This window comes from Balaenoptera borealis (genome assembly GCF_965194805.1).
Source record: "Balaenoptera borealis genome assembly, chromosome: 16".
Taxonomy (NCBI): domain Eukaryota; kingdom Metazoa; phylum Chordata; class Mammalia; order Artiodactyla; family Balaenopteridae; genus Balaenoptera; species Balaenoptera borealis.
The window spans coordinates 46,335,249-46,358,391 of NC_138872.1; the positions used below are offsets into that span (position 1 = coordinate 46,335,249).

The 23,143-nt window shown below is 38.1% G+C and overlaps 1 protein-coding gene across 1 annotated transcript in view; it reads right to left on the bottom strand.

Annotated features, from left to right (window-relative positions):
* Positions 1 to 23,143, bottom strand: part of XRN2 (5'-3' exoribonuclease 2) — a 77,903-nt gene that overhangs the window by 12,863 nt on the left and 41,897 nt on the right. Inside the window, exons 20-27 of the mRNA XM_082360541.1 lie at positions 22,722 to 22,794; positions 18,914 to 18,997; positions 17,980 to 18,077; positions 17,267 to 17,346; positions 15,776 to 15,832; positions 7,924 to 7,992; positions 7,699 to 7,830; positions 5,732 to 5,859 (exon numbers count right to left, since the gene is read on the bottom strand). Of these exons, the coding sequence (XP_082216667.1) occupies positions 5,732 to 5,859; positions 7,699 to 7,830; positions 7,924 to 7,992; positions 15,776 to 15,832; positions 17,267 to 17,346; positions 17,980 to 18,077; positions 18,914 to 18,997; positions 22,722 to 22,794 (721 nt within the window). The remainder of the gene's footprint in view (positions 1 to 5,731; positions 5,860 to 7,698; positions 7,831 to 7,923; positions 7,993 to 15,775; positions 15,833 to 17,266; positions 17,347 to 17,979; positions 18,078 to 18,913; positions 18,998 to 22,721; positions 22,795 to 23,143) is intronic.

Consider the following 23,143-nt stretch of genomic DNA (forward strand, 5'->3'; position numbering starts at 1 on the left):
GGAATACTGTGTGAAATGACATGGTTGCCTTCTAGGAAGTCCAATCTCACAACCCCAGGCTGTTCTAGGTTCTCGTATAACCAAGGGCAATTAGAAATCTTTAACCTATCCCAATCCTGCTTAAACTTTTACACTTCTGGTTTATACGGATATGATTCCCAATTTCCTCTCTCCTGAGCAGCTATCAGATCCTCATCGCTACCTCCAGGCAGATGGCATCAATGTCTTCAGGCATTTCAACCTCCACACACATCAGAACTATCATGTTCTTCCATCTTCCTCCATCCTCCTGTGCTTCCAAACTCTCTAGTCCCCCAGGTGCCCTCAGTGCACAAGGAGCCTCATCTGGAATCTTCTCTCTCCCGCACTTCGCACGTTCAACTACGCAGCCCTTTAGTGCCTCCATTCCCACCTTCTCCACTTGGAATCCACTTCGCCACAGATCAGTCCAGACTTTCACCATCTCTCCCTAAACAGAACCACCACCAAGTCTTTCCACAACCAAGTTGTGGTTCTAGAAACGAGATGTAACTGCACACTTTTTTGCTTTAAAAAGTTTTTTAAAAAGTCTTGCCAAAAAAGGAGAAGAATTCAGTGGTTTGTGTGAGTCTGAGGATTAAGACATGACAACAATCTCACAGTAACCCTTACTAGAGTACAAAAATGTAGGAAACACTTTCTAACTTGTTTTATGAGGCCAGACGTGTGAAGAAAGCTATAAACTAATCTTTCATAACACAGAGATGAAAAAATAGCCCACACTATGCTGACACACACACACAAAATTGATATATCACAAACAATTAGGCTTATTCCGGTAATGCCAGGTTAGTTTAACAGTCAAAAATCAATCTGTGTACATTCACCATGTAACAGAAGGAAAAAAACAAACAAACATTACCACCTCAAGAAATGGAGGAAAAGCATCTGATAAAATTCAATACCCACTAGAAACAAGGAATAGAAGGAAACTCCTTCTATAAATGAAAAAACTATAGCAAATATCATATTTAATAGTGAAATATTACAAGGTTTCCCCTTAAGACTGGGAATGAAATAAGGATGCCCACCATCACCACTTACACTGACTCACACTAGAGGTCCCAGGCAGTGCAATAAAACAAAAAGACCAAAAGACATCAAGATTAGAAAATGAATATACAAAACTGTCACAACTCACAGATGACATGACTGAGTAGGGAAAAAATCCAAAAGAACATACAAACTTTCAGAATACACGAATTTTAGTGAAGTTGTCAGATAAAGTCAATATTCAAAAATCAACTCTTTATATATACAAGCAAGCAACTGGAAAACGACATTTAAAAGATATTACTTACAAAAACATCAAAATACATGAAATATCTACGATTTCTCTGTCCTCGATTTTTTATTGTGATGATTCAAGACCCAGAGAAAAGCTACAAGAGCACAAGGAGTTCCCACACGCACCTCACCCACTTTCCCCAAATGCTGGCTCATCAGATGACACTAAAAGGAAAAGGCAAACTTTCAAGTGGAAAAAGATACTTCCAATACAAAAAACCCCCAAACAAACTCATAACCAGACTATAAAAGAACTCCTACAAAGTAAAAAGAAAAAGGTAGACAACCCTGTAGAAAAATGGACAAAAGACCCAAACAAGCACATCACCAAAAAAGATATCCAAGCAGTCAATGAACATGAAAAATTGCTCCAAGTCACCAAGAAGAGTCTAATTCAACGTGAGTGAGCTTCCACTACCCGTCCAACAGAGTGACTAAAAGCCAACAGGCCGACAACACCAGGGGCTGGTTAGAGCAGGGAGCAGCTGCACCTCCCCCACACTGCTGCGGGGATGTAAACCGGGCCGTGTCTGGCACTTCTCACGAAAGCTGACCGTGCACACAGCCCTGACCCTGCAGTTCTGGGAATGGACCCACCAGAAGCGTTTACAACACGCACCAGGACGGGAGAGCTTCACAGCGGTCCGTTCCAAGCACCCCCAAGCTGGGGACCAACTCCACACTATCCCAACTCGACAGATAAATGACGGTCAGTCACATAATGGGACACAGGAAGCAATGAGAACAAATGAACTCTCGCTACAGCGACAGGCGGATAAATCTCAGAAGCAAAACATCCAACTAAAAAGGGCAAATTTAAAAAGGGTAACGGTGTTAAGAGACTGTTAGATACTACGCTAAAAAAAAAAAAAACAGACAAAACTAATCTATGGAAGTCAGGTTGCCTTTAATGGGCAGGGGCAGTGCCTGGGGGAGGACACAATGGGGGGCTTCTAGGGCACCAGTAACTTTTTAATTAATTTATTTATTTGGTTGCGCTGGGTCTTAGTTGCGGCAGGCAGGCTCCTTAGTTGAGGCAAGCGGGCCCCTTAGTTGCGGCTCGCCCGCTCCCCGGTTGTGGTATGCAAACTCTTAGTTGAGGCATGCATGTGGGATCTAGTTCCCAGACCACGGATCGAACCCAGGCCCCCTGCATTGGGAGCGCGGAGTCTTAACCACTGCGCCACCAGGGAAGTCCCAACTTTCTGTTTCTTGATCTGAGTGGTGGTTACATGACTGTGATCATTTCATAAAAATAAAACTGTACATTTATGATTTGGCATTTTATGTATGTTACATTTTAATAAAAAGTATATGTGAAAACATATGTATAATAACCTAATTTTCAAAAATTGCATATATGAAGAATTAACAGAAGAAACACTGCTTATTTCAGGATCATGGATTTACTGGTTTTTAAAATATGTTTTACTATTATACACCATATTTTATTTAACTAACATGTATTACAGTTAACATACATTTAAAACATCAGTTAAAAAAAAAAATCAGCCTCCCTACCTTCATAATCAGTTCCAGTGCATACTCTCTGACTAATTTTATATTCTAAGCTTAATACCACCTGAGTACTTGCAATGTACTTCAAGCTCATTATTTTCTCTCAGCCTGGAGTATTCCAAATTCCCCCTTGTTGGCTCAATTTAAATATCGCATCCTGGTTGATTTTTTTCCATAAACTTTTTCACTCCTCCCATCCCCACCCCCTTTGAAAAGATATGTTAAATACAATGAGAGTCCCAGCACTGATCCTCAGGTGACTCGATGTTTACAAGTCACCAGGCAGAGAGGGCCACTTGTTTCTTGCTCAAAGTGAATCCCTACTTTACAAAGCATATTTCCTATTTTTTAACGATGTAATTAAAGAGATTCTAAGTGGAACAGATTCTAATCAAAGTTTCTAATCAAAGCTTCTTTGTAAGTATAAACAAATTTTATCTAATTAAGTGCTATAAAACAGCAAATGAGGAGTTAGTCAAAGTAATAAAAGGGAAGACGGGACCCCACTATTTTAAATAAAATGCCCAGATGCTGACAAGAGCTGTCTGTTTCCAAAAAAGGCAAACTAAGAACTCTAGAATTGCAGGCCCCAAAGGGTATGAAATTCTTTACCTCTGGTATGACCTTGATAAATAAAAGAACTTTCTGACTTCTTTCTCTTACTGTTGGGGCAGGATCCTGCAGGGTGGAAGGGGACCTCGGATGCAGTACTTGGATTTATATGAATCCCACACTGAGTGATTTTCTGGGAAGGGACTCCATGACTTTTACAGATTCTCATATGGCCTATGATTCCCTGATTAAGCACCACTGATCTAGGCAATACATCCCAAAGTGTGGTACATATCACAGGTGGTACAGAAGATGATTTTCTGGGGGTCCATGAACAAGCTTGTTCTCTTCGTGGTTGTATTCATTTTGATGTATATTTGAAAAAATACAGCAAGCACATCAAACCCATAATGTATTGATATACTTTACAAATTAAAAATAAGTCAATTTAAGTTAGTGAAAAAAAAAGACTTCAAAGTTTTAAGTAAGATGTCCAGGTGCCATCTGGATAAACTATGGTGGCAGCAGGCCAGCAACTGGGCCTTAGGAAACAGGAGGTGGAAGGAAGCCACTTAACACAGAGCACGTGCTTTCACCTTTGCTACTCAAACCTCTTGCCACACCTCGGAAAGTCTACTCAATGCAACAACCTCAGAAATTCCCCACAACCATGGTCTTGAGAAATACTGGCTAAACTAAGCCACAGAGATTATAGCTGGTTCTAGCACTTGCATCTCATTTTGTCCCTGTATTTGGAAGCTCTGATACCAGTAGAGATAGAAATAAATGGCAAAGAGCCACAAGGAAAAAGGAACTGATAAGGAACGTGTGAGTAAACAGCTGGCTTTAACAATTAGCTGGAGATGCTCTCATCGCTCACTTGTGAGATCTCAGGGCACAGGTAACTCTTTCAAAGTGATTAGACTTTTCTGTTGTATGTGGTACATATTGATACATATTCTGCATGCATTACACATGGAAATACTCAGAAATGCTATTGCTAAATTTTCGGGGGAAAGCAGCTGAGGGAACTACTGTACCGAGAAGATCTCCAAGAAGCCCATTAAACCCTGTGCCCCTTCTGTGCTTCCTTCACTAAATAGAATAAAACCGCTGAAGTCCACAGATTTCATGGTGGAGTCTAACAATTCAGTGTCATTAAGCCTCACAGAGAGACACACAGACAGACAGACAGACAGACAGACAGAACACAGTGAAAACAGGACCCTGAGAGAAGGAGACCATCAGAACTCCTTTCTTACAGGGCTTCAGGTTAAAAATGGTTTTGTAACTAAATCAGCATGAAAACAATACTAAGTACAAAGCATAAATATTTTCCAACAATCCTCACTTTAATCTGGTTCTCTCTTTGACAGGTGTAACTTTGGTTTAAAAGGAGTTCTGAGGGTTCTCTGCAATACAGTAGCCCTTCCTGTTTTTTCTAAATTTAATTTTTATGAACTATGTGAAACATTCAGAAAAAAAACTTAAATGCTACGACACTTGGATTTAACAAATGTTAGCATCTCGCCGCACTGTCTCCCTCCTCCCCACGCAGGGGCTGGCTGGTGGGGCAGCAACCAGACAACGCGGAACGCAGAAGCACAGGCTTCACAAAGAAAGTGGCTCAGAACTTGGCACATGACCTACACTTCCCTGAAAATGAGCCCGGCCACAGAGCTCAGACACAACAGTTAATGGGGATACAGTTTAAAATTAATACAAAATCCGTGAAGCCCAACACTCAACTATTTTCTCCCATTTCCACTGCAATCCAAATGCCATATAATCACTTTCATAGTTAACATTTCTGATTCACTTCTGCCCACAAAACAAGTTATAAGGGGTCAAGGAAAGGCCACAGTCTTCACAGAACCACAAGGTTAAAGGCATATTTCTACCTAAGGCAACGCCCATCTTTATGTTAGGCAGTTACTAAGATACAATTTGAATTAAGAAACAGATACTGTTGTCTTTCAAGTAATTCCAATTCCATGTCTACCGCACCTGATTTAATTGCCCCATTACCTGTATTAATGGAATAAACAGGAGCTTGTTTCGCATACCTTTTTCTGCATATGTTCACCCAGAAGCAGATTTAGAAATGAAAATAAGAAATCCAATTCATATTATTCAATTAACTATATACAGATCAGATAAAAATGTCTGAAAGTCTGTATGAAGTATTCTCTTATAATTCTTCTAAACATTAGGGTTTTTAAGTCCAGTATGTTTGCACTGACATAATAAATCTTTTTAGCAATGAAGATCAGAAGCCACCCTTTGTTGCAGTACTTAATTTAGCAGGTAAAATAATCCATTACTGAAAACTTACTTGACATAAGCTTTGGAATCTGGGCTTGTCCTCTCAACAGTGGCCGGTACAAGTTTCCCTGGTAAGTCGCAGGTGGTGGTGCAGCATTGCTGTAAACGCCAGTTCCAGAGCCTCTGGGCATAACATGGCTATAAAAGGATCCCCCAGCCAGCAAAACAATTATATAGACATATATCTAACACATAATAAATAAATGCTGGCAGCCATCTTTTTACTACTAGATCTGATTAAGACAATGCAAATTTAAAAGATTTATAATGGACAAAGTTCAAAACAGTACCTGATAATGGTGACAGCAAATATTCACTTATCACACCAAAGATTTTTAATAATCATGTAAATATTTATTAATTACTTTATGCAAAAAATAATTTGAGTCTATTTCTCTTTTTTTGCATTATATTTAGTTTTGTCCTCAAAGACCCATGCTGTTGCTATCACTATGCAGTTGACCCTTGAACAACGTGGGTTTGAACTGTGCAGGTCGACTTATAGGTGGATTGTTTTCAATAGTAAATACTAGAGTCCTATACAATACACGGTTGAGGATTTTCGACTGCTCAGAGGGTCAGTGCCCCTAACCCCAGAGATGTTCAAGCGTCAACTGTATATACTACTACTCTATATCTTACTATTTTCAGTTTACTACTGATATATCAAACATTTCCCTATATCTTTCATAGTCTTCCTAGGTGTTAACATCTATACCTATAGAATATTTACATGTTGATATCTCATATTTTACTAAACCAGTCCACCATTTAGCACCAGTAGTACAGACAACAATGCCTAGAGAGATCTGGGCATATAACTAGGCTCCTCTAAAATATCTTCTCAGGATCAATACCAATAAGCAGGAATCTGGATCAAAAGTTCAGAGTACCTTCAGAACTTAAAACTCTATTTAGAGGTATTTCTATGTTGCTTTCCAAAATGGCTGAAATAATGCAAAAAAGAAATCTTAAGAATATTTTAGATTTGCATTTCTTTTACTATTAAGAATGCAGACGACCAAACAACCACAATAGAAACTATCCTAAGCAGTTAATCCCCACAACAACTTCATGAGTTAAGTAGGTGTGATTATGATTCCCATTTTACACACAGGAAATGGAGGCACAGGGCGGTTCAGTAACGTGAACAAACGTATCAAGTGGTAGACAAGGCATCTGATCCAGACGTTTAGGATCCAAAGCCCATGATCCCACTGTCCCTTACTAGCCACTGTATAAAGTACATGCTGCTGATGGTAACCTACTGCCTAAATCCCATTTTGAATCTTAAGGTTTTCCTATGAATTGGAAATATCTATTTATGAGTTATCATCAATTCATAGATGATAACTCATTAATATTTACCCCAGCACATTGCTCTTTTTATCCCAGCTTTACGTGTTACTGTTTCAAAGCCCCCTCTTTTATATACGGTTGTCTCCATAACTAGGAAAAAGACAATTTGATAGCTAATAAGGGCAGAGGATAAAAATCAGAAATTCACAGCAGAGGAGATACAAATGGCCAGCAGACATCTTTAAAAGAGACTCAACCTGACTAACAGGCCATGAAACACATTAAGGCAGCACGGAGACATCAGTGCTTGGGTACAAGCCCAGGAGCTGATAGCTCTGCACAGAGGTACTGGGGACACCCGGACATGAACTCGGCCAGAACTTTCTTGAGGGTGAAGAGCACGTTTTTTTCTTTTGAAATAACGGTCTTCTAGACAGCAAAATCTCTTAAGAGAAAATAACGGAATTCTCAAGCAACACGTAAAGCAATATATAGACCAAAGAAACAGAAGTGAATTTTAAAAAACGAAGAAAAGCAGAAAAGTATCAAAGTCATTAAAATATCTGCAGAATAGTTGTATTTAATGGTCTTAAATATTTGTGGCATAAATGCTGACTTAATGCTTTGTGGAAGACCCAGAAAAAGCAAAATACACACACAGAAAAACCTACCACTCACCCCAAAGCCCTGAAGGCCGCTGGATCCAGGTGGACGGGCCGCCGGTCCCGGTTAAAGCTGAGCTGGGGCTTCCACTGCCGCCCATTGCTGGATTTCTCCCAGTCGCCAGGTTTCAGTACCGGTGCAGGTTTTCTAACCATTTGAAAATACAAAATTTAGTTATAGGGATGAACTTCGTTTATACAAAATAAACCTAGAGAGTTTTATAAATGCATTATTGTTTACCTTGCTCCCGGAAGCATTACGGCTTTAAAAATGTAATCTTCAGCAAACTGTGGGTCTTTAAAATTAATACTAGAAGAGAACAATACATAATTTAATGATTATACTGGATTAGCCTCGCTTAACTACTATCATGTAAACTCTGGTACTTTTCACCTTTATTTTATTTATTTAATTTTTTTTAGGTTTTTTTTTTTTTTGGCCACGCTGCAATGGCTTGCAGGATCTCAGTTCCCCCACCAGGGATTAAACCTGGGCCCCGGCAGTGGAAGCCTGGAATCCTAACCACTAGGCCACCAGGGAACTAGGTACTTTTGACCCTTAAACAGAATAACTAAAATTCAAAAGTGTTCTCCAAAAATGATCTTAGTCACTGGATTTTGCCAAATTGCCAAATGGCTAAACATCTTCCTCACCAAACTGCCACTAATTTCCAGGATGGCCCTCGTGTAACTTTCTGTGCAAGAGTCATGTTCAAGCTAATTGTGAGTGATCACAGAGAAATAACAAGACATTGCCCACCCAACTCTTGAGAAATTCCAGTATAATATCAGAGACAGGTCCAAGAGGTTTGCAACAACAAAAAATAAAAAACACCTTTCATTTTTTTCAGTCCATGGCAAAGACCCTCCCTCTGGCATCTTAGAGAAGATCAGCTCTTGTTACAAGAAAGATGCAAACAACAACAGAAACATTTGCAAAATCAAAAAAAAAAAAGAACACAAATAATCCATAGGGGAAAAAACACAAAACCTCCCAGTTGGAAGCCTGTATCCTGCTCTACTAATGTGTGTTTGTGATAATGTTAACAGTCACCATTTGAACACTACACGAAGGCTGTACATTCAGACTAACAAGCTGGGCCAAACTGCCTTTCTGGTGGGGGGTGTGTGCACGCGCCTCCCAAAGCACACAAGTCTTCCTTCTGACACAGCAATGTCTCTTCTAGGACTCTGGATACGCACCTGGTTTATACTTAAGGATGCTCATAACATCAGTATTCATAATGTTGAAAAACTGTAAAACCTAAGTGTATGGACAATAGTGGACTGGTTAAAGAAACTATGGTTCTTTCTAAAAACGGTATCCTCAATTGATATTTTTTAAAATGTAGTAACAAAATACTTAATGACATGGGAAAAGTACACATGCAACAGACTAGACACACATTCACCAAAAGGTTATTTGTACACTCAACCATTTCCTTTCCTTCTTTGTGCTTTTTTATATTCTCCAAAGATCCTCCAAAGATTACAGATTACAGTTGCAATCAGTGAAAAAAGGTTTTATTGAACTGGCTGACATTTTAGATAGCTAACTTTTTTTTCCTCTTCAAATACTGCCACTTAAAATAATTAGGGCCCATCTGTTACAGAGAAATTTTCGTTGCAGTAGGATTTACCTGTATATTTGAAGTACACAAAAATAGTTTCATTTATAATAAAGATGCTGTAAGCTCAAGAACAGCTGAACAACACTTCATTTATTCAATCTGTTCCTCTTACGAACTCACTCTTCACCGCAACTGTCTTTATCTCAGATGTTCTCTATTCCAGATGGCTTAGGGCAGGGCCAGGCATGACAGGCAGTATATGAAAGGTTTAAGAGGGTGAGAGAGAAAGAGATAGGTAGGTATCTGGGTCTGTTAGGGCTTTGCAGATACATAGTAAAGAGAGAAAACTGGGGACTTCACTGGCGGTCCAGTGGTTAGGACTCCGAGCTTCTACTGCAGGGGGCACAGGTTTGATCCCTGGTTGGAGAACTAAGATCTCACAAGCCACGTGGCGTGGCCAAAAAAAAAAAAAAAAGAGAGAGAGAGAAATCTGGTGATAAAGCAAGACTTGCAACTAAAGTATCTCAAAATAGTTCTCTCAGTGTCAGCAGGCCTTTTCGGCAGTTTACCAAACAAATTTTCAGAGTGCCCACTGCATACACGGGCTCATGGTGGGAGCAGGGACACAACACTGACCAAGCATGGAGCCTGCCTCCCCTTCTAATAGGGGAAATAGATAGAAAAGGTTTAATAACAGTTTAATAAGGAAGAAAGTGGAAAAGGCAACAACAGGCACAGGAAAGACGCTGAATCAAAGCATGTGAGTGCACATGCCTTCCACACACACGCCCTTGTGAGCGTGGGCTAAATGCATGTATGTATGGGGGAGGCGGGCCTTTCACCTGGGACCAAGGAAAACAGCACCCAACAGGCTATGGTTGAAGGTGGGACAGGACTGGCTGCAGGATGGAACAGACATGGAAAGTGGTAGCTCTGTTTAACTGGAGCAGCCTTCTCAATGGGGATCTGGGAGAGAAGTAACAAGCCCTACAAAAAATGATTTGAGTGACTACGTACATTCTCAGTTCTCCCAAGGAAGATGCATAACCAGTGCCATTCTAAAGGCACAGGATACAAACTGGTTCATTACATGCAGCAAATGCTTTAAGTTCTCAAGACTTAATTCTCAGGTGGGACCCCAGTTGAGAAGGGCTGGACTGGAATGAAAAAGTATGTGAACAGAAGTGGGCAGTAAGACGGCCTGGTTGAACTGGAATGTTGTCATGAAGGGATTGTTCTGACCACAACGTAAGGCCACTTCAAGTTGTCAGAGAGTAAAAGCAATCCAAGATGCAATTCAGAAAGAACCACCCGGCCACACTGCATTAGAAAGATGGGGCGAGAACCAAAAGGAGGTCACAGTCGTAGCCTAGGGAATGCTGGGCGAGCTAAAGAAATGGCAGGGCTGGAGCTGGAAGGAAGATCATGCTTAGGTGAGGGCTCTAGGGGAACACCTGCAAGGCACCCACAGAAAGAGCTGAAACTAAGAAGTGAAAGAAACAGCCAAGTAACAAGCTCCCAGGGAGAAGAGAGAATCCCAGGTCATAGTGATAATCTCTCTCAAAAGACAACGGTTCCAAGAGGTTTAATAAGAGAGCTGAAGCTAATGTTTGAGAAAACAAATCCATTTATTCGTCAAATATGTGTTTATTATATGTCAGTTATTCCTCAATAAAACTGTTTTAAAAATTCCATTATTCATGTTCATGCTCTGAAAGGGAAAAAATTTCCAAGCTAATAAGAAAACAATCTCCAAGATCTCTCCCACTTCCCCTCAGAACTGCACTCAACAGAGTGACCTTATACTTAATACGGTTCAAGCCATTGGGAGACAGAAAAGGAGTATTTAAAAATAAGTTTGGAGGTCCCCCACTGAAGGGACAAGGGACACTACTTATAATCTGAAAGATTAAAGCATTCTTTCCCCTTGGATCTTTGAGAAAAATTTGAAGACTTATTTCTCTCCTAGAAAGAGTTAAGCTTTTACTGGTTGTGAGATTTTCTGTATTTTAATTTGTTCCCCAAAACATATACTAAGAACTATTATGTTTCTAGAAATTAAAGTAACAACAGAAGCTAAAGCACAACTCTACTGTACTTTTTTCCAATGTGATAACATCAGCCACAACTTAAACTTCCTAAAAGTAAAACAGACTTAGGCAGGAACCCATTAGGCAAAGGCCCAAAGGGTAACTTTTTATTTGGATCCAAACTTTCAAAGTGCTTTGTTTTTTTTTTCAGGTTAACGTAATTCAAATTTTTATAGGTAGAGCATTAAAAATAATGGAAATAATTCCATTATACTAAAATATATAGATAAAAATAATGGGGAAAAAAATATAGATTACTCTGAGAAATTCCCACCATTAGAAACAAGAGGCATTAATTGTGGAGAGTTTACTGGGGAGGGAAAGCAGTAACATGGAGATAAAGTCAGAAGCACCCTCAGGGAGGAGACGAGTTAACAGAACAACCTCTGGACCCAACAGGCTGCCCGGCTAAGGTCAGAGAACTGTGCGTAGATTCATGTTGTTTCATCTAACTGGTGAACAGGGGAGGGAGCTATTCCACCCACTCCCTCGGGGTGGAACAGTGCCGACTCAGCCAGCATAAGCTTCTACCCTCCAGACCAGCTCCGACGAGGGCTTGTAGAGTAGATCCCCTCCTTGGTAGGTAACCTCTCTATTATTTTAATCATTTAATTGTCTTTATAAACACACTAAGGACAATATAAATTAAAAATTTTAAACCTAAGCATAGTTGTAAAGTAAGGAAACTGAACAGTGCTTTTATTTTTATCACAAGTTAGCACTTTAGACGCTAGATGTAAGAAGAAAATATTGCAGCAAAGTCTCAATAGAAAAAAAACACAATGCACAACACCTTTTCCAATTCCATTCACTTTAAGAATTATCCTTAGAAATGCTATTTAAGTACTACTATTGAGAGTGCTAGCACACATCACAAAGAAAGCAGAAAACTCCAGAAATCTTTTCATTTTTACCTTTCCCTGATACATTCCATAATTAATGCTCAATCAGCAAACCACTGCAAACTGTTCACGATCCATATACTTGACATTTTAAAGCACTTAAAGAGTTTATAGGACTTAACAATGTCTTTTCTGACATCCTATCAGAAGAGGTTAACCAGTTGTGTCCTATGAAGTATTACAGGCAGTGAAAGTTAAACCCTCCCAAGTGTTCCCAACCATCAAGTTTGTTACTGATTCCGTGTCCTCCACTTCTTCAGGTTTTGGATCTCAAGTTACCTGCTTGCCAACCATGAGTCTTACAAACACGGCAGTAATGGTCATTACATTACAAATCTATCTTCACGTACATCCACATTTTAAAAACATCTCCTTGGGGCTTCCCTGGTGGCGCAGTGGTTGGGAATCTGCCTGCTAATGCAGGGGACACAGGTTCGAGCCCTGGTCTGGGAAGATCCCACATGCCGCGGAGCAACTGGGCCCATGAGCCACAGCTACTGAGCCTGCGCGTCTGGAGCCTGTGCTCCGCAACAAGAGAGGCCGCGACAGTGAGAGGCCCGCGCACTGCGATGAAGAGTGGCTCCCGCTCACCACAACTAGAGAAAGCCCTCGCACAAAAACGAAGACCCAACACAGCCATAAATAAATAAATAAATAAATAAATCCCATTAAAAAAAAAAAATCTCCTTGAAGACAGAAAACATTCTATCCCTTGCCTGATCCATCCAAAAGTGAACACAGAATGTTTGAGAAGCAGTCCTCTGAAGAAGTAAGTCTGGGCTCTTAGAAGACTCTGGCAAACACGGGTTCCAACACTATGCACAGCCAAGCTTTTACATGGGTTTAGAAGGATGCCAGGTGCCATGAGAGAAAAAGAGAAATCTGACAATGCCACTAATGAAAACATCTCTAAAGATTACATAAACCCAGATTACCTCTGAGAAGAAAAGCAATGAAGGGTAGGCAAAGGGAAGAGCATTCCAAGCACTGGGAGGAAGGCACAGAGATGAGTGGGACACGGAAGGGACCAGCCTGGAGAGCAAGGAGGAGGCGTCCCTGAGGAGCTGTGGGGACTCAGGCACAGAGCACGGCTCCACCAAATTATGGCAGGAACCAAAGATCGCCGAGGGGTGGCAGTGTTTAAGAAAGATGAGACAACAGATTCAGTGGGAAGGAAGGTGGCGTAAAAAAAAAATCAGCTGGGAGAGCACCACGGTAATCCAGGAGGAGAGAGTACAAAACAGGCTCACTGGGAAAAGCCAGATATGAAAAATAATTGGGAAGAAAAAAATATTCCAGAGCAGTGGTGTAGGTACATGGAGTCGTGTAAAGTGAGAAGCCAAAGCTCCTAAGTCTGGGCATCTGGGGGAACAGGAGGTCGAGGGACAGAACGGAGAGATGGGCAAGGAGGCGTGTGAGGGGCGCAGAACAAAGCAGCCAGTGTGGACACAGAGTCCGAGGTGAGACCAAGGGGGCGTGCGTGCATCTACTCCCCCAGACGGATAGAAAATTGTGCTGCTACACCAGGAAGATAACTTTTTTGTAATTTAAAAATCATATACAGGTTTTATATATTTAAATTTGACAAAGAATTATTCTAAAATACTCTGCTAAGCAAATTACAATGGTGGAGGAAGAGCAGAACGAGGAAAACTCAGGGAGATGACTCAGTTCTGTTCAAGGTTACACTACTGCTATGTTGGACGATTTATGGAATCAGAATTGGAAAAAAAAATCCTAGGTAACAGCTGATTGTATTCTCTAAGAATCCTTCTATGAATTTAAGACACTTAAATAACTTCTAAAATATACTTTCTCAATACTACAGATAAGACCTAACACGATGGGAAGAATCTACCTAAAGTCAATGTGAGGAAACAACTTCTCAAACATGGAATGCAATACCAGATGCATGCAAACAGAGAAGGGGGAAAATATTAAGAGTCAAAACAGAAATAACTGGCAGCTGACTCTGGAGGCTACCTTTTCAGATTTTTTGTTTATAAAGCAAAAAAACCCACTAGCATACACAAGAAACCCTGAAACAAACACACGCAAAACTACAGTAAATTGCATCTCAGCCTCAACATGAACCCTCAGAGAAAACACTGAAAATCACCTCATACGGTACGAGTTAACACTTTGGTCTTTCACGAACCTCTAGGAAATCAACTCAATTAAGTCAATTTTATTATGAAGTTATATTCAACATATACCTGAATTTACAGCTGAATCTGAGATTTCTTTTATAAATTAATAAATCTTGTGAAAATAGTGGATACCAAACAACACCAAAGGCCATTTCAGGCTCAGAAATCACCACCACCATATCAGCATACAAACAAAAACTCCAGGATCTGTCAAGTTTGTAACTCCTCCCTTGGGCAAGTCTCTATCCTAATTAGATAGCTAAGAAGAATTAACTATTTCTAGAGGGCTGTGAAGGAAGACCTTTGAGAACATGCTGAGAAATTGAGGAGCACAGCAAACAGAGAGGACAGGTGGGAGTAACCGGCCTGAAGCTCGGCTGGGAGCCAAAGACCCCAGGGGTTACTACACAGAGTCCACACAGGCTCTGCTGCAGCCAGGCTGTTTGTGGTGGGCACAGCAGCTTGGCTTACGGTTCTGAATCCCACCCTTAACAAAAGAGCCCACAGACAAAGAGCCAGGACAAATTATGTGCAAAGATAAACAAAAATCGTGGGTAGAGATAAATAAAGGCAACTAATTTAGGAAGATTTTCCAAATTCACAATGGTTTTCTTTAAAGCCTTTCTAGAATGGCAGTTGCTATCTAAATCCATGAAAGACAGGAAAATAAACATGCTTATACGTCACAATGAGAAATCTAAGTAAAATCCAAAATATTCCCTGAGAATGAGAGAATTAATGTGGGAAAGGAGTATTCAGGAACAGCTTTTACAAAATCCTTGAATTACTTGTTGATTTTTATCTAAATAGCTATATTATATTTTACATACTCAGTAGTAAATGCTGTCACCGTTGAAGAAACGAAGTATAAGTTTTCCAGATAGCAGAAATTAGCCCCTTAAGTTTATAATTGTTGATAAAAAAATTCCACAAATTCATTCTATTTCATCTTAACCAAAATATAGTAACAGTTTTGTTTTTAAAATCTGCAGGGCCACGACTATAAATGTAATAAATAGTCGTACAATACGGTGAAGCTGTGTGGGCCTCCGGGGTGAAGAGGTCTGTTTGCACATACACAGCAAACTACTCCTGGAAACTCCTACTTTCTACCTCCCACTTTTCTAATCCAGGAAGAATTAGAGGTTGTTAGGGGAAACCAGAAAGCAGAGAAGCAAGCTTGTTAAATCAGTAACCTTAACAATATACATAATTTAAAGTCAAGAGGCTCTACTCGGAGGTCTGCAACACAGGGACTCTCCAATCTCAAAGCACTGCTGTAATAACAGCTACCATTTCCCGGTGAACCAGTCTTCTTAAACTTATCTGCAAGTTCAGAGCTGCATTCTGGGCAAATGTCAGCAGTTTGGGGAAACTTACCTGATCGCAGCATTCTGTGTCAGATCCCTTAACATGGGAACAGGAGAACATACTATTCTAAAAAGAAACAAGAGAAGAACCATCTATTTGTGAATTGTAACCTTTTGGATAAGTGGAAGCAAGATGTTGCTATGTTTCTGAGGAATCATTAAAATGCACCAGCAAAACAATATAATCGTATATATCTTTAACAAAGGGCCTTGTCTTCCTTGCTTGTGATCTCACTAACAGAAAACAATTATGGGCAAAGGGCTTTTATCAGAATTTGTAAAGAATACCTACAAACCAAAAAGAGGGAGGTGAGGGAACAGATAACTTAATAGAAAAACAGAACAGGTATTTCATAAATGAGGAAAACCAAATAGTTAAGAGATATACCATATGGCATTCAATTTCATTAGTAATCAGAGAAATACAACTGTCAACCACAAGATCCCAACAAGCATCCACCAAATTGACAAAAATTAAGGTCGTGACAATCCCAAGAGTTTACAAGAACACAGAGCAATAGGATCTCTCACAAATTGACACAGATTATAAAATAGTGTAATCACTTTGGAAACCCTCCTGATATTATCTAGAAAAGATGAAGATACACGTATTTTATGACCCACAATTCTATTCCTGTATCTATACACCCTTGAGCAGCAGTTCTCAAACTCTGATATCAGAGCCCCTTTACACTCTTAACAATTGAGGACCCCAAAGAACTTCTGTTCATGTTGGTTATATCTGTCAATATTTACCTATTAAAAATTAAAACTAAGAAATTTTTTAAACACTAATTTAAAGATAATACTATTATTGAAATACATAATATTTATTTATATATCTACTATTAATAAATATAATAAATATAAATATTTATATATATTTATTTATAAATAAATAAATTTATTTATATTTATTTATTTATTATTTATAATATATTTATTTATTATTTATTTTATTTATAATATATTTATTTATATATTTATATAAATAAACCTATTATTGAAAACCTAAGACAATTTAGTAATAAACCTACCATTAATTTATATAACATTTTTATGAAAAAACCACTATATTTTACAAAGCAAAACAAAAAACAAATGAGAAGAATGTTATGTTTTGACTTTCTTTAATACATGGCTTAGTATCTATCTTAATAGCTGGATTCTGTTATCCGCTTCAGATTCAATCTCTTGAGATATCACACTACATTTAGCCTCTGGAAAACTCCACCATACACTCAAGGGAGGAAAAGAGTGAGAAAGGCAAACAGCATCATAACACCTTAGTATTATTATAAAAATAGTTTTGACCTTGCGGATTGCCCCAAGAGCTGGGCTTTGACCCCAAGTCTTTTTTCAGTCCAGGGGTATTCTGTTGTTGTTTTGTTTTCTCACTACTTTCTCATTATTACTAGAAAATGAAACATTTAGGCAACAAAGTAAAAATGCTAACTATACATCCTCCCAATCATTTCAATTATATACAATGAATGCTTACTGATCTGGAAGAATGGCTTCTTCATCCAAAGAAAACTTTCCTTGAATCCCATGACATAGTTCAGGTGGTACATCCATTGACTGTGGAAAAACACAGTCCTGATTATACACCCGAAAGAATGGAAAGCAGGGACTAAAACATATGCTTGTTCGTCAGCATTCACAGGAGTAACATTCCTAACAGCTGAAAGGTGGAAACCACTGAAGTTCCCATCAACAGATGAGTGGATAAACAAAATGTAGTGTATACACACAATGGAATATTATTCAACCATAAAAGGAAGGAAATTCTTACACAAGATGGCTGAACCTTGAAAAATTATGCTAAGCGAAGTGAGCCAGACACAAGAGGATAAATACTACTGTATGATGCGACTTATGTGAGGTATCAAGATTAGGCAAATTCATAGAGTCAGAAAGAAGAAGAGAGGTTACCAGAGGCTGGGAGGAGGGGAGGATGGAGAGGCAGTGTTTAATGTTGTTTAATGGGTACAGAGTTTCTGACTGGGAAGATGAAGAAGTTCTGGAAACAGACAGTTGGTGGTAGTTGCCCAACTTTGTAGATGGTCTTAATGCCACAGAATTATACACTTAAAAATGCTTAAAATGGTAAATCATGTTTATATTTTACCAAATTTAAAAAAGGTATTCCTGATTAATTAACCAAATAAATATACTGTTTAAAAACACTTCATGATGGAAGGGAGACCGTACCTCTGTGGAACCTGTCTTGTACAGCTCTAAAAGGAAGTCGTGCAGTGGGTGATGCTTCCCCACAAATAAGACATCGCCTCCAAGACTGTTTCTTCTATCTGGGGGGAAAGTAGGAAAAGAATAAAGATCAAACAATTATACCTGCAAGAGCAATTTTTATGACAACAAAATTAAAAGATGCATCTAAATTTTAAAAACTTAAAGTTTGTGAAAAATAATTTAACAATAATAGGTCTAAACAGGTGATATGTCTCTGCAGAAGAAAAAAAAACTTTGACGATAAGGTTTCAAAAATCAATGACTATAAAAAAAAAATTACTAAAATATACCTGAATTATTATGGGATTGCAAGATAAGGGTCAGAGTTTTCTTATTTATACAGAACTCAATTTCTTATTATAAGAAATAAACATTCCCTGAGGAAACACAAATTGTATCATCTGAGGACAAAAATTATACTAAGGATGATTGACGGAGATACAATTTCTATAGGTTTGTTACACTGGTATTAAATAAATTTTCCAATTGAGCTCAGCCTTGCAATTTCCCAATATTTTAACTGTCAGTATTAATGACAAAATCCCACTTTTTGTGAAAAATAACATTTCAAGTTAACACTCTGAGAGCAAATGCTTTTGACTCAACCTTCAAGCAAAGTTATTGTTATTTGGGGGGTAGGGGAGGAGGAAGGGAAGAAGGGAGATGGAGGAAATCTAACACTTATAACTTAAAAGTTTCATTTAATTACTATTCAATTTACAGATAATAAATTTTAAGAAACAAATTTAACTTTTGTTACAAAGAAGTAAAATCAATGATTTATGCCCCCTTTGTGAAAAATTCACAAATGAAAAAAAATGGTCTAATTTTATAAGGAAACGTGAAGTCTGTGTCCCACAGACTCAGTGCTGCCTGAGTGGGGCGCTGGCCTTACTCTCTTCGGGGGTGAGGTCCGGGTACACCTCTTCCAGGGCAGCTCGCAGTCTTCGCTCATCCACGAACGGCAACAGAGCCACACCTGGGAACATAAACGCACACCAACCGCCCAACTATTAGGGTCACCTAAATTCCAACTGGTCCAAATGAACATTTCTAGTAGAATATCCCTGCTAATATAAAAACATTCGGGAACTGAACTCTAATCTTTAGCCAAAATTCAACTGTAGAAGAAAAAATTCCAAATTTCCCACCCTTAAAATGGCTCATATGGAAAACCATGTTTGATCTTAACTCTGTGATAATAAAATTTTTAAATTAAATGAACAAGTGGCCACCTAGACACCAGCCTCTCTCTGTTCTCGCTCTCCTTACTAGATGCCCTCGGGCAAACCAGTCAATCTCCCAAAGGCTTGGGTTTATCCTTTCATCTTTTTAGGACCTTGGTTTCTTCTTTTGTACAGAGATCATTCAAAAAAAATATTCAGAAGTTCTGTTTAACTAGAATACTTGAAACGACTCTTGCAGCTCTAGAATTGCATAATATTCTATTACATTTTAAGACCTTATAATTAACTTATACACACAAAAATTTTAGACACTTGTTTGCTTAAATTAACTTTAGGGGCGGGTAGAATAGATGAATATTTTCAGGCTGAAAATTGTTCCCTGGAGTGTGCTAGAATTGAGATCATTGCTTTATCTGGACCCATGTGCATAATCTTCAAAGAAACACACCAGTAATACAATATCTATTACTAGAAAACTATACGAAGTTATTGAAGCATAATAAGTGCTGCTGTATACAGTAAAAATAGTATTTTGGCCAAATAAAAATTTTAAGATAAATAGCAAAGAGAAATGTTAAATAAAGCTAAATAATTTTGAAACTATTGCCACTCAAAACTGCTGTATTCGTGATTTTTTCCCTTTAAAATGATGAGAAATCAAAGGTTTCCAAAGTTGTCATTGATTATTTAGCTACCATATTTTCAAAGTTAGGAGACGTCTTCAATTGTACTACAAGTAAGGAGAATACCTAGTTAAGGAGAATACTAACTTCTAGTGTGAATTTTATGGGGCCTAAAAAGCTGGTAAACACTTAGATGGAAAAAACCTAGAAAGTTGTTCAAGTGGTAATTAGTCATTCACTTAACAAAAGTTATAACATGAAAAACTACAACATTATCTAGCTTTCGTTTTCTACCTAATAGATTTAGGATCTAAACAAATTATCAGAAAGACTTTCCTACAATATCAACTCCAGAAGCTAACTCCAAACAGTAAGCAACTTGCAGTGCTAATGACAGCAATATGGTTAACAAGTAACAAACGAGCCCTACTGGCCAAGGGAGGAAGGACGCCTTACACCCAGGTGTGACAGTGGTAGTGCTTGAGAATGATATGATAGTAAAAATGATAGCAGCAGCAGCTACTTTTTTTTGAGCACCTATTTCCTATGTTACATGCTTTGGTTCATTTAAACCTCTCAACAGCCCAGAGGCAGCCCAAATGGTGGTAATATTTAGTTAAACACAGTGGTCAGACTCTCCGGGTTCAGATCTTAGTTCTGACACTGTGTGACTCTGATCAAATTACTTAAATTCTCTGTTCATATATAAAATACATAGCATTCGAAATATCTATGCTATATTATTATATATAATAATTGTAAGTACACATGGTCAATAAATGTTGGAAAAATACGCAGATACATTTTATCATCTATCATTTTAAGATGCACTCAATTTAGGCAAGAACTTAACTAAGTATTATCATTACTTTCCATAAGATTTAAAGATAGGTATGGAGAAAAAACGACATCTCCTAACAGTAGTAAATTTAACCTCAAGAAAGGTGTGTTCTTGCTACAGAGTCTAATAAATGAAAATATTTATATGAAATATAAAAATATTAAAGGTCTGAGTTTAAACCCATGCTAAAATTCTTTTGGAATCTTAAGGGACCCCAGACAGCCAAAACAATCTTGAAAAAGAAAAATAAAGTTGGAGGACTCACATCTCCTGATTTCAAAACTGACTACAAAGCTACAGTAATTAAAACAGTATGGTGCTGGCATAAGACAGACATTCTGACCAATGGAATAAACAGCCCAGAAATAAACCCTCATACGCACTCAAATGATTTTCAACAAGGGTGCCAAGACCACTCAGTGGGGAAAGGGCAGTCTCTCCAACAACCGGTGGTGGGAAAATGGATATCCACACGCAAAAGAATGAAGGTGGACCCTTACATTACACCATATACAAAAATTAACTCAAAATGGCTGAACATCCTAAATGTAAGAGCCAGAACTATAAAACTCTTAGAAGAAAATATAGGGAGCAAGCTTCATGACACTGGATTTGGCAGTGATTTCTTAGACACCAAAAGCAAAGGCAACAATAACAAAATAGTCCAACAAAAACTGGACTTCATCAAAATTAATAATATATAAAGTACACCTATAATGAAACAACAAAAACCCAATTCAAAAATGGGCAAAGGACCTGAAAAGACAATTTTCCAAAAAAAGATACACAAATAGCTAATAAGCACATGAAAAAAGAAATGATCAACATAATTAATCATTAGGGAAATGAAAAATCAAAACCACAGTGAGATACCACTTCACACCCATCCAGATGGCTATTATCAAAAAACAAAATAAATATTGGCAAGGGTGTGGAGAAACTAACTGATGTGCACTGCCTTACTTTTCCTCTGGACAATTTATACTACAGTGATAGTAAGTCATCTGCATGTTTATATATTTACTTATTCATTTAATGAACACTTACATAAATAACTTTATTTTTACTTTACTACTTCCTGTTCTCCTATGCCTCCTCTCCCTCTATGTTACTCCTCTACAAAGCATCTTCAAAAACAACCTAAGACCCCAATCTTTTTACCTATAACACAATATGCCCACAGAGTACAACACTTGCACAGCCCCAATCAACGGGTTGCATTTCCCACTATCATTCTGTTAAAGTAATATGAAATTCCTGTTACTACATAAATCAAAAGTCAACCCTAAAATCTCATAAAATAATTATTTCAATTGGTAAATTATTATTTATTCCCCTTTTCCTCCACAGTTCTCTTTGAGTTATTTTACTGGTCTCTGTACCCCAGAGAATAATCAGGGAAAAAGAATGAAAGCATGGTATTACCAAACATGCTTATCATTCTAGAAAAATATATGGTGGAAGAAGAGGTTAAAATGATTTGCTGAAAGGGACTCTGGTGTGAAACAACAATTGGCTTACTGTGTGAGACACTTTCTTGTGTTTTACTGTCATCGCACATTTTTTGAGTGGGAAATATCACCTTACATTTAGTACTAATTTTTATTGCCATTCTTTCTACAAAGTCTGTGAACAGAATGGAATGAGAAAATAATGTACAGATAAATAAGAAATAAACTTTAAGTATGATTAATGTTAAGTATGTAAACTAAATTTCGAATATATTTTTCAAAAGTTTCCACAGAGTGTAAGTAAATCTCCACATGGACACTCTCATGTTTCTACATTGCTCAGCAACCTCACAAGGCGTCAGTGACTGAAAGGAGCAAGTCCCAAGTCCCATTAATTAATCACAAAGGAGATAAAAAATATGATTAATGTATTTCAACCCATTTATTGTTTACCATAGTGTGACTATTAGAATATCAATCATTGCTAATCCCAGTTTGGATGGCAAAATATAGAAATTCTTTCATCCCATAAATCATGTTTGTGCACAGTTTTACCAAGAGAAAATTATTTTAACGAAAAGGAATAATGTCTAAATTTTACCTTGCCATGCATACTTCTTCCCATTCAAATCAACAGCAAAATCTTCCGGGTAGAAGTCAATTATACTAGAATCCTATACCAGGAAGACAAGTAAAGATTCAAAAAGTGAAGTCACATATTTCTGTTACAAAGAATTTGATATAACATTTGATCATGTTATCATGCTTGATAAGAAAATGAGCGTCCTTTCCTTTTAAAAATGGTATTCTTTTAATTGCAGGTCTAGTGAAACAAAATTAACAATTATATTTTAAAAGATGAAAAAAAAGGCATTATTATAGAGGAATTTTAAAGCAGACAGATGTGGACCCAGTGTAGAGTGAAGAGCTTACTGACAACCCCACCTCCCAGCTGGGTCTCACTCCTCGCCCACAAAACCAGCTGGGAGGGGATTTCAAGCGGGCCAGCCTTAGCTCTAGCAG